Source organism: Leuciscus leuciscus, assembly GCF_965113295.1.
Source record: "Leuciscus leuciscus genome assembly, chromosome: 1".
In the NCBI taxonomy this organism is placed as follows: domain Eukaryota; kingdom Metazoa; phylum Chordata; class Actinopteri; order Cypriniformes; family Leuciscidae; genus Leuciscus; species Leuciscus leuciscus.
In genome coordinates, this window is record NC_138725.1 from 4300729 (window position 1) to 4313760 (window position 13032).

Here is a 13032-nt window from a genome sequence, read left to right on the forward strand (position 1 = left end):
GGCGGCATCATATGTCTAATGCAGTTGACTTATATATTAAAAATATGAAAATCACCGACAGAAGCTGCTTTCAATTTCAAATACTCGCGCGCGCTTTGCGAAGAGCGTTTGAGCATGCGGCTGTGATTGACTCCGTCTACGTGGTTAAATGTACTTGCATCTCAAAATGCTTTTATGACGCAAAATTAATGAGACACAGTCAGTTATATCTTAAGTTATTAAACAGACAGGACAAACCACATCTTATAATTGCAAAAGAGATGAAAACATTGAAATAGCCTACTCTTAAATCCTGAAAGCACTCTTTGTTTATTGCTTCTAATATTTTTTTCCCCTCTTTGTTTTTTGTTTTGAAGCTATATTTGTTAAAATTATTAACATGTAATTGTATAAATTTAGTTTTTTAATGTGTATTTATTATAAGTAGGCCTACTTATAATTATGTAATTAAATATTTTAAGTTTTATTAATAAGATCAATAAAAGAACAAAATGTAATCGGCTCATGAGGTGCCTAAAGATTCCCTTCCCTATTTTACAATGATTTATTGCTTGTTTTGGTTGAATAATAGAAAAGATAAAGAGCTTAAAAAAAAATCTCAGATTAAATCACAATCGCTATATTGGTAAAACTAAATCGCAATTAGATTATTTTCCAAAATTGTTCAGCCCTAGTATTTGCACAACCTGTCATGCTGTTGGCCATATGCCACTGCAGCAGACTCATATTGCAGTGTTAAAGGGATACTTCACCGTTTTTTCATATTAAACTATGTTATTCCCTTAACTAAGACGAGTTGATACATACCTCTATCGTCTCAGTGCGTGCACTAAATCCCTCTGTCTTGCGGCGAAACTTTGTTAGCCCAGTTCATTTAATATGGGCCAAGCAGAGAAGCTACCAAACACCTCCACGTTTTCCCTATTTAAATACAGTTACTCGCGAAGTGTAACTCGACCTAGGACGGTGACACAAAACAAAACGTTGCGCTTTTCTAAGCGTGTAAAATGGATAACTATTTTGTATGGCGGAATACCATAGCAAGTGCTTGTAAGCACTTCAACTTGGCGCAGTAATATCTTCACTAGAGGGAGCGGGGGCCGGTGAGAGGATTTTTCACGAGTGAAGATATTCCTACGCCAAGTCGAAGTGCTTACAAGCACTTGCTATGGTATTCCGCCATACAAAATAGTTATCCATTTTACACGCTTAGAAAAGCGCAACGTTTTGTTTTGTGTCACCGTCCTAGGTCGAGTTACACTTCGCGAGTAACTGTATTTAAATAGGGAAAACGTGGAGGTGTTTGGTAGCTTCTCTGCTTGGCCCATATTAAATGAACTGGGCTAACAAAGTTTCGCCGCAAGACAGAGGGATTTAGTGCACGCACTGAGACGATAGAGGTATGTATCAACTCGTCTTAGTTAAGGGAATAACATAGTTTAATATGAAAAAACGGTGAAGTATCCCTTTAAGGCTAACGATTAATCTATTAAAGGGGTCGTGACATGTGATTTTTTATTTTATTATTATGGTCCCCTAGGTGCATTTATAGTATTACTATAGTTTTTATAACAAAAAACTTTTAAAATGTATTGATTTATGACCTTTTCCCAACCAGTTTCTCAACCTCTGATTCAAACAGTCTGTTTTGGGTGTGTTTCCCCTTTAAGAGTTCAGTGTTAACGCCCACTCTTATGATTGGCACACGTCAGTGCCCAAGTATCAATTATCAACGCCCCCAGCCAGAACATTTGCGGATTTAGCGTAACTGTTTAGTAGAGGCTGATGCTCGAGAAGCGATGGCTTTTGCAATGATAAAACCTTATATGTTTGAGCCGGAATCAGACGAGGAATCAGAGGAAAATGAACCATCACCACAACAACGAAGACTGGATCAGCCCGTGTCCACATGGAAAGTGAAACTGTTTTGAATTAATAAAATTGTGACCCAAGACACTTGAAAACGGATTATTGTTGCATAATTATCCTATATAGCTTACTTTGCTAACAGTTTAACATTATATATCTAATTTCGATGAAATTATATATTTCATATTTGCCACATTTGTGATCGTGGACCACAAAACCAGTCTTATGGGTATTTTTTTTTAATTGAGATTTATACATAATCTGAAAGCTGAATACATAATCTTTCCATTGATGTTTGGTTTGTTAGAATAGGATAATATTTGGCTGAGATACAACTATTTGAAAATCTGGAATCTGAGGGTAGAGAAAAATCGAAATATTGAGAAAATCGCCTTTAAAGTTGTTCATTTCTATTGGCGATTGTACTGTATCCATTCACAAAAATAAATGTTTTATATATTTAAGGTGGTAAATTTACAAAATATCTTCATGGAACATGATTTTTACTTACTATCCTAATGATTTTTGGCATAAAAGAAAAATCTATAATTTTGACCCATAGGCTACAATGTTTTGTTGGCTATTGCCACAAATATACCCGTGCAACATAAGACTGGTTTTGTGATCCAGGGTCACATTTGAAGATGCAGCATTGATAAGTCAACATTTTTAATTTTCTATCACATGTAGGCCTACTAGAAAGGCAACATATTTTCAAGATTCTATTATACAAATGTGTTTATATTAACCAGAGATAAAAAGTAATATCGTAAATACCCTTAAAATGACTATTCAGTCTTGTGCTGAAAAAAAGGTGTCATATCAAATACATTTATGTTTGCTTTAAACATTCACAGGTGCACTTGTGGCAATTGTGGTGCAATGCCCACTGAGCAAGAACATAAATGCTGCATGGAGACTCCTGAAGTATGTGCACATAATAAAAGACAAATAATAATAGTTATGTTTATCTGCATGTTTGAGTATTACTTGTCATACCTGTTGTACTACAATTGTAAACTCAATAGCCTTGTCAATAGGTTGTCAGAAGAATTAACCAGGCACCAGTACCACCTACCTGTATGATTCATCACCCGGGACTTGAACCTGTTTGCCTAAATTTGTATTCTTTACAGAATGCAAATAACATTTACAGGGCAGACTACGGTCCGTTAAGACTCAGAGGGTTACACCAGTAAGAAAACTGACATACACAATTGTTTTATGTTAATATGGATACCAAATTTTTATTTTAACAAAATGTATATTCAAATAACAATAGTTTTGGCATATATATATATATTATATATATATATACAGACACAAAACACTTTCCAAAACACCTTTCAAATGTATCATTTGAAATGTCTTTTGTCTGTTTCCATCAGGCGCTACAGGCATTTGGCTTACAGAAGCTTTGTCAGTTGGCGCTGGGGCTATCTAGGCAGACAGATCAGAGTTGTAATACCGTCATGCGTTGTCCTGTATATAAGGCAAACATTCCCAGATGCAGAAGGCAGCTATGTCGGATTCAAGGCCTCCTCAAATGAAGGTCTGTCATACTGTGTGCATAGACTGTCAGGCACTGTAATTTTATGCAGCTCCTCCATGTAGGGAAAAGGATCTGGCAGAACCTTTTCGAAAAGCAGTGTCATCAGTTCGTAGACGTAGCCTGGAATTTTTTTTTTGACAATACTGTAAATTAAGGTCTATACACTTTGTCTGTATTGTATTTTTATTTTTTTGTAAATTACTAATTAAAACATCTATTCAAACTTACAGTACGTTGGGTTTGATGTCACTGGTTTTGTGGTGTACAATCCTTTTTTAGCCTTGGGGAACAAAAGTCTGTACATTGGCTTTCCAGATGATGTAGTAGCCTTTGGACGGTTTGAATTTTCATTGAAATGCATGCCAGCCAAATACAACCTAAAACAGAAGGAAAAAAAAAATGTAGTTACAAAAAAGTTGGAGTGACACAGTGTTATTATTTATTCAAGAAAATATTAAATAATAAGACATGACAAAGCATTCGAAATTTTATAACTGCTTTTAAAATTATTTTATAGCTTATGCTAAGCTTCCTGTATTACATACAATTATGAAATAATAGTACTTTATGGTTCATTAAATGTCAAGAAGATGATTCTATACAACTTTACATTGCATACCTGCACAGCATTCCAATAAAAGGAAATACCACACTTTTGGGGGCAAAGCGTAAAATAACACTGTGAAAGGCCTCCAAGGATGATGTCTGGAAGTGAGGGCTGAGCTTTGCAACATCTTTGAGGACTCTGTTGTTAGTCAGCACCTTTTCGACTCTGTAAACTGGTTTTGAACCTGGAATAGTAGTATGTATTAATTTGTGTGTACGATAATGAAAACAGTATTAGCACTGTGGGACACAGATGAACAACAGTCAGCCACTTTGATCGGTAATAATATGAAATATTATGCACTCGCCAGGTTTGAAGTGTTTAATGCTGCCCTTTGACACTCGATCTGAATGTTCACATTGTGGGAATAATGGATCATCATGGATGTGAACATCCTGAATGTGATTGATGAGGGACTTCCACTTGGCTACCTTCTCTGGTCCTGAAGTAGAGGATGCTGCAGTCCAATAGAGATGGTTCCTTATGCTGTGCTGCCACTTTTTCACTATTGAACAGTCCTTGTCTCTGGCAATTTGCTCTAACTTCTTTGACAACCCTAATCAATTGTAATACCCAAAAAGAAATATAGTTTATGTAATTAAAAAAAAACTACCTATTTATTAGCATGAGATGTTTTTATTTTCAGGATCTGTAATAAGTACAGTTATAACCACAAGACAACAAAACTCAAACGTACCTTTCTCCAAATGCCAGACATCATAGTACTGTGTGACGTTTCGTTCTTTCAGAAACTTTTGAATCTGGGGATGTCGGTCTGTCACAATGCAGTCTAGCCTTACACCACATTCCTCCAGCCATTCCAGGCTTCGTTTTAACCCTTCTTTCTCCATGTGGTAGCTACCACCGACCTCATTACTCTGTGAAAAAATAGTTATCAGGACAGTGAAAGTCAGTTATTTAATTCCTTTAAAACAATAATCATATCCGACTACATCTTTGAAGTATAAAAGGTTTATTATAAATAGCAATTGTAATTTATAATACAATTTTAATTTAAAATTGTTTAATTTGAAACTGGAATGGCATACTCTTTTGCCACTTTTTTCTGGTAATTTTGTGTGCATTGACATGATGTGATCTTTGCATTTTCTCACCTGCACTAGCTGGATGTCTATTATGAGGTTCTTTTGAAGATCCATTGTGGTGTAGCTCCCATACTTGGCTGAATGGCCTAAAATGTCACAACACAAATAATATTATATAAAATAGTTTACACAGGAACAAATTATTAAGACTGCAGAAGAACTTGCATCACCAAGCATGACTCTTTACCTGGTGAATCAGCTCTCATATCGCCACCAATTATCACCTTGTCCGCCTCACAGAGATCCTTCACTAAATCCACCTGTTCCTTCTTCCACTTATATATTATTAGTGGTTCCAGGTACATGCTGGCATGCCTTCTGAAGGTTCTGTATTTGAACATCTTCAAATGCATTGACTGAAATACCTTCAAAAGGAAAAAAATAATTATGCATTATACGTTTAAACTATTATAAACAGGAAAAAAACAATACACCCCACAAACCTTTTTCATCTGTAAGAATGAAGCTCCTGAGAAGTACAGGGCAGCAGACAGCTGGAGGTTACCAACAGGGGTACTGCCAACACAGGGTTGGCTCTTCCACTGTCTGAAGTACTCACAATGTGGGCAAAGTTGATCAATGGCCAAAAAAGTCCCATTGCTACGAGGCCGAATATTGCAGGCTCTTGAACATACTGGACAGGTCTCAAACAGTTCAAGTAGACAGTTTTCAAACACAATATATTTTGTGTCTTCATGAGAGGCTTTGGATGTGTACATGCTATCACAAGAAAAAATGTATAACAAAATTAATGTAATTTGTGTGTGTTTTTTTTTTTTTTCAACATAATCAATTTTACGAGTCAATAAAACATACAGTTCACATAAATGTATGCTAAACTTAACATGATTAAGACCAAAACTTACGAATGCTTTGATGGTTCAGTCACACTGGTGACAGACTGAGCAGGGTCATATGTTACGTCCTGAGTGTCACAGACTTCTTCAAAAGACACACTTTCTTCAACCTCCAATTCAAAGCGACGCCTTTTGGCAGGCCTTTCATCTTTTAAAGGAGTCGAAGTAAAAGGCTGTGAAGTAGTCCAGGGTATGGCGACATCACCACTTGAAAGATTTGAGGACGGCTCTGTTTGTGTTTCTATAACGTTAGAAAATACAATGTGAAGTTTTATTATATCAATTGTAATTGCATTTTTATAAAAATATGGACTATAAATACTTCCTTTTTGACAATAAAGCTTCTTAAAAATGGAATTAGGATGACACAAGTTAAGATTTTATAAATAATACCTTTGCTACGATACTTGGGTCTCATGGTTCGAAACGACAGCTGTGTTTGACAGCCAACATCTTTTGTAATGGGGCCTGAACATGGCGGTCTCTGAAAACAATATGCAAGTAAACTAAGTAAAAACACTGATTATTCGTAATGAATGAAATTGCCTTTTAAAAAGTAGTTTAAAGTTTTAAATACATTACTTACAGTTTGCGTCGTCGTTGCAGTTGAGCCCAGAATAGTCGGCACGGCCTTATCTTTGAGCAACAGTTTTCTGGCAAAGCCAGCATCATATTGGGATTTGTTTTCAAAACAGTCATCCTTAAAATGTATAGAACAAACGCTTAAATTAACACTCGAGTGACTGGGACGTCCGCAAAAAATAAAGTCCATCCATTTTTCCCTGACGTCTGGATCTTTCGGCAGCGAATTCAAAGATGTTGTTTGTCCACAGCCAGGAACAGCACATCTGCGTGGCATTGTAATTTTCCTGTACACAGACCCACTCGCTGCACGTCGCCTGAACACACTTGAGACACGCGGCGCGACAACGACACGATCGGCGTTGTTGTCTTTACGCTGGAAGGTGGAGGCGGTCATATGCAAACGACTGCTACGTCACTTCGTACCGTGACGTCACTTCATACCATGGATCCAGAACGAGCTGTATTTAGAGCTTGATTAAATAAATGGTTCGTTTATAATGGAGAGGACCAGTCTTAAGCTATGAAACTTGCAGGACGTTTTAATGGTACAAAGACCTCTTATATACCAAAAGATCAAGGCAAATTTGGTTTCTCATGTCACAACCCCTTTAATTGATCGTTAATTTAAACGACAATCGATCAATGGGAATTTATGAACATTTACATCCCTAAATGACACTCATCTTCATCAACCACTACAGATAAATAATCTAAAATCTAATCTTATCTAATCTAAAATATAGTTTGATCTTATTATTCAGTAATCACTATAAGTTAGATCATTATAATAACATTTTATATGTGCAGAAACTGAAAATTATTATAAAACTTTTGAAAATAAAGAGCACTATTGTTCCAAGAGTAAAACGCTATTCTTATAAGTAGGCTATTGGTTTAATGTCTCAAGTGGCTCATTATAGGCTGTAAAGTATGTAAAAGTAAAGTAAAATAATGTAAAGCATTTAGCACTCTCTGTTCCAGTATGACACTTGAGATCGATATCCATTAATTCCCTTCACAGATCTTAATCTTTGACTTTTGACTTGAGGAAACAATCACACAAACGAACACAAACTCGCTCAGGTCTGAATGAACTCAACATATTCTCCTCATGCTCGCTGCTGCTGCACTAAATGTTTATTTCAGAAGGAAGACGCCAGAAAAGACGCACAAGTATCACTGTGATCGATGAAAACAATACAGAAATGAGTCTGTCGCTTAATCAAACTGTTTAAAGTGTGTGTGATGGTTGAGTAAATATGAGAAATACCGTGAACTGGGGCCCGTTCTTCGTACGTCGCTAACTCAGTTAGCTGGATTTGATTGTTGACGATTTGGCATGATCTTGGATTGTTTGGTTCTTCGACGCTCATCCTGGACTTGCTGTCATAGCAACAGGTGCGCAAACTTGAACCTGCTCGGGAGCAGCTTATTTCATGTAAACAGGATTAGACTGCGGCTTCATAAGCGGAGCTGATATGGGAAGTCCATGGGGAAGTCCAGCGCAGCGCGATAGTGCACTTTCTCAGATGTATATTTTTTTCTCGTGACTCGTGAGATTGTCGTTTACATTATAAAATTGTTGGAAACGCACATTTATTTTCGACTTGTTGGAGTCGGGCTTTAACTACAGCACAAACTGTTTGCATTGCCCTGAGATTATTTGCGAGTGGCTCTTTCCTTTACACTATTGGAGATGCGGAGAACTTGATGGAAAGTGTCTGTCGTGTCATTCGGAGTTTACCTGGTGCTTTTAGGTTTAAAAAACAGTTTTAGGTTTTTTTGTGGCATTTCCAAGCCACTTAAGACCCAATGTTGTAAAGCAGATTTTTTTAAAGCAGTTTTTTTTTTTAGGCTATCATAATTTTTTATGAAGATCATGCCATCATGACCATGCCGATTACAGTATGTGTCACTCAGGCTTCACTAACGTGACTGGTACCATAGACTATAGGCTAGACCATAGACTGCCATCAAGGCCTCAATGAAGGGGATTATGTGAACAGAAAGGGGATTCACAATGTAAATGTGCAGCCCAGTTACTATTGGGATTCTTAATATTCCAGATTAATAATATTATATCAAATTTTAAAAAGGCAGTTGACTAAAATCTTCCATATCACAAATGTGAAAGCAAAATGGCCAGGATCTGTGCATGACTTAATAATTTTCAGAAATTCACATTTATGCACATTATTTGAAAGTGGTAAGGAAAGTTCCACAATTAAATATCAAGCTCACTGTATTACATACACTTATGCTGATCCTAACAGAACTGCATTTCTTCATAGGTGATTATGACATGTTCCTGCCTGCAGACAGGTGTTTATGACCCCATTCCCTGACCCAAACCAGTTACAATGCAGCTCTAGCCAGGACAAGGGCACACAATGAAATGAACTTTGGCTAACTAAAGGGAAGATTTCAGTGTCTGATAAGTCTGAGGGTTGCACACCTGACAGGGCCTGTGACACTGTTGCATGTGCCATATTACACAACATTGCAAAAAAAAAACAAAAAAAAAACTTTTCATTAAATGTTTAATAAAAGACAAATATGCTTAGTTCCTTGAGTTTTATTTCAATTGTTCTTTGTAAAGAAAAGCCAGTGGTCAAGTGATATTAGACACATGCCTCATGCAACAAATAAAAAGGAAAAGTTGTCTATACACTGCCCACCTGTAGGCCTATGTGTCCTCTGTCTGTGCTGACTCTTCTGTAGGCCTTTCTGTAGATGTGGAATCCTGACACTTATATTGCTGCCATAAAGCATACAAGTATAAATGAAGTAAAGTTATTTATGCACTTGCAGGTAGGCTAGTTCCTCCATATGACAGTTATCTGAGAGGGTTTATTCACTGTCCAGTGCAATGGAAACAAATGGACATTACAAAGTCTTATACTTTCTTTCCTTTGGAAAGTTAGAAAATGTCCACTTACTGCACATATTTCAGCCACCACTTTCTTGGGAACAGATACAAGTGTTGGTGTATTATGTAAAAGTGCACAAAAGAGGAAAACACAATGTCATTACAATGAACAGGGAAAAATGTGATCAATAACTCATGGCAAAATATTTTTACATTAACAAGTTTATCAGTTTTCACTTTCACAAGTCAAAGCAATTCATCATTACTCAAGATTTAACAGTTTAAATGACTATACGGCCTTAATTTAATGCAGCAAAAATTATTTTACAGTGTAGGCTACTAAGATCTTTTCTCTTTTTTTCTCAGCCTTTTTCTTGGTTGCTTTTATAAACAGACAACCATTTATTTAACAGTGCCTTTTATAAAAGAGACTATAGGCTAACTAAAAATTACCATTATGTAGAATATTTTTGTACTTCACTTTTGTTTGTTCCCATGTTCTAGTGTGGTGACTCTGACATTACAATGAACAAAGTAATTATGCAACTATTAAAATACAAAAATATAGGCTAATAAGTGATAAAAACATCTAACATGGCCACTTCTAACGGATTTAAATTGTTTGCTACTTTTTGCCAGCCCTCTCTCCTGGCTTTTGCAGACTTTGAGGTGTTCCCTGGCGTTTTGATTAAACATTAAAATTCCGAAGAAACTTCGACTATTAGTTCTTGCTCTGCTGAGGAGAAAAACTGAGCACGCTCTTTGGCCACGCTGAGCAGCCAATAGCAGCGTTGCTGATCAATGTTTCTACTATCGATACATGTCCCCTTTTAAACCAGCGCATGAACGCGCAATTATCTCAGATAACTCAATCCAGCTATACTAATCATATCCGGCAAGTGTGTTCGAAGAACCGAGTTAGCCAGATCATGATTAGCACGATGATATCATCTTGGATGTGTCATTTGATCTCGGATGTAATAAGCAACGTACGAAGAACGAGCCCCTGATCTTTGTTCTTTTTACTTGCACTGTTTACTTGTCTGTATATTTATTAAAAGACTTACAAAATATATATTTTTGTGATGGGCCAGTGAAGATTATTGCAGGGCAAGTAAAAATCTGAACCAGAATGAACCTGTAGAAAAAGCTCATTTGAGCCCTGCAAATATCAAGACCTTCCTCTTTTGTTATAAAATAAAGTTTTGTTACGGGTAAAAAATAATGCAGAGTTAAAACTAGTTGTTTCACTTGGCCCACCCTACATCTCAAAGCTGGAGCCGGGGCTGGTGTTGTTTAAAGTTCATAGTGATTGTTCTGACTTCATGAAGCCTCATGGTGTGAATGAACTTCAAACTGACTAGAACAAACTCTTTGAAATATATATACTGTATGATACTGGATATGAAACTGTTAATAATGAAGACAGACAGCAATCTCTTCAATGTCAGTCATGTGTGCAGTGAAATGTCATTTATTAGGCATTTAAAAACTCTATTGAGAAAATGAAAACATGGAAAGCTCAAAAAGCAATCATATCAGGATGACTTTCAGAACTAAAATTATAACTAATTCAAGCAAAATCAGCAGAAAATAAGAAAATGGACAATTACAATGAGATGTTGATAAAATGAGTAAAGAGTTTAATCAATCATTACATAGCAAATACAAACATTAAGTAAAAGTGAATGAGACAGATCTCTCTCTCTCTCTCTTTACTGAGCCGAAGCATCTCAAGAGAAGAAGAGAAGAAAAGTGTCCAGTTTCAAAGATACAAGAAGTGGAAGAGAAACTAGATGTTATAATGAAAAACAATGAAGAACGAGTTAAAAATTAATATCAGATTCACATCTCTCTTAAAAGTGTTATGGCCTTCTCCATGTGAATTTTCTGGTGGTCTTTCAGTTCATCTTCTATAGTAAAGGCCTTCTGCACTGAAACACACACCACTGTGTCTTTTCTGCTGTAATATTAAGGATAAATCTTCTCCTTTGTGTGAATCTTCAGAACTGATGCCCTATGAAATTGTTTACCGCACTGTGATCACAATTAAATGGTCTTTTCTTTAAATGAAACTCTTCCCGCATTGATCACATTTCACAGTTTCTTTCCGGTGTATTTTTCCGGTGCTCTTCTTCAGAATGAGAAGGCAGAACTCTCATGTGAACCTTCAGACTTTTCCATGTGAAGCGTTTTTTACACTGAGGGCAGGAGACAGATTTATTGGCTTCTGTTATTCCTTTCTTGTTCACGTCCATCGGGTCTAATATAAACATTAAATCAAGTGAGATTTCAAATGAGAGACAAATGTGAAATGAAAAGTGAAGCTCAAAGTCAATATCACTGATAAATTCAATAGACATTTTAATCCCATCAAATCTGGTCAACAACTGCTGTGCACGATTACGATCTATTTTAATGTCATGAAGATGATTTGTGTTATAAATCACTAGTTTGGTCATGAAACAATGTAAATCTGGTGAGCATCAGCATGTTCTTCATCATGATGAATGAATGAGGAATCAAGAATAAACACCAACCTCTTTGTTCTTCAGTGTGTTTCATTCTGCAGATTCTGGATCACTGGCGTTCTCTCTGTCCTCTCCTTCCAGATGCTTTCTGGTAGTTCTGCTAAAAACAAACAAGTTTCATTTCTAACAGACATGATGTGAGAGGAATTATTAATATTTCAGACATTGTGACATTGATCATGTGACTTAAAGGGCACCTGTTATGCAAAATTCACTTTTACATGGTGTTTGACGGACACTGCAGTTTTAGCGTAGACCCGCCCTGAGTGAGCTAAACACAGTCCGCCAGTGTTTCGTTACTTTCGTTCAAATGGATCTGTACCAACTGACCGTGATCCAGCTTACAGTCTCCGGAGTGATAGGCCTAACGTTAGTAACGACAGTAATGCGCACTTTATTACAGTCAGAGTCAGAGTCGTTTATTACATCAGAGTTGTTTTACGGATATAAATTTTACCAGTTTATTAAGCACTCCCTGAAAGGGTGTAAGGGTCAAACAGGTCAATTGAGCTCAGAGGGAATTATTAATTAATTTAAGGCCGTAACTATCAGCTCTGCAGCGGATATAAATATCCAAACTAGTGAAAACACAATTTATGAGCAAGGTAACTTAGATCAGCAGTTTAAGACATTAAATTCCTAAGCACATAACACAAGAACACTTCTCTTTAAAATACAAACAAGACTTGATATTCTATTACATAGAACTAATATCTAACAAACACACACACATTAATACGAGTTGCAGACAGAAAGGAAGCAGGGCTCCAGACTGCGACAAATGGTCGCATTTTGCGACTAAAATTTGAGAGTGCGTGACTGAATTTTACATCCATGTACATTGTTACATTACATTTTACATTTACATGTGCAACCAGTATATTGCTGACAGACTATGGTACAGAGGAGCTGGACTTCCTGCTAGACCACATTTCCTCTGTCTTAACAAGGTTAGTGACTCTTTTTAAATTATCATAAAGATATAAAAAGTATAACACAGAGCAACATTTCAAACATTTACTTTGATCCTTAACCTAGATTGTTTGGTCAGTTTTT

General features: G+C 36.4%; 1 protein-coding gene and 1 long non-coding RNA gene across 2 annotated transcripts; both read right to left on the reverse strand.

Moving 5' to 3' along the window:
* Window positions 1-3404: 3404 nt before the first annotated feature.
* On the reverse strand, window positions 3405-4271 carry LOC309481971. Its single transcript, XR_014200157.1, has 3 exons — window positions 4041-4271; window positions 3650-3798; window positions 3405-3541 (listed from the first exon to the last, which is right to left on the reverse strand). It is a non-coding gene; the product is annotated as an uncharacterized lncRNA (long non-coding RNA).
* Window positions 4272-4291: 20 nt separating this feature from the next.
* LOC309510468 (uncharacterized protein) lies at window positions 4292-6424 on the reverse strand (the record flags this gene model as incomplete). The annotated part of the gene is made up of 7 exons (XM_082185249.1): window positions 6385-6424; window positions 6001-6232; window positions 5578-5854; window positions 5322-5499; window positions 5144-5220; window positions 4726-4906; window positions 4292-4584 (listed from the first exon to the last, which is right to left on the reverse strand). Exons 1-7 carry the CDS (start codon window positions 6407-6409, stop codon window positions 4292-4294), a joined length of 1263 nt encoding a protein of 420 aa, XP_082041375.1. The 5' UTR covers window positions 6410-6424.
* Between the last annotated feature and the right edge of the window lie 6608 nt (window positions 6425-13032).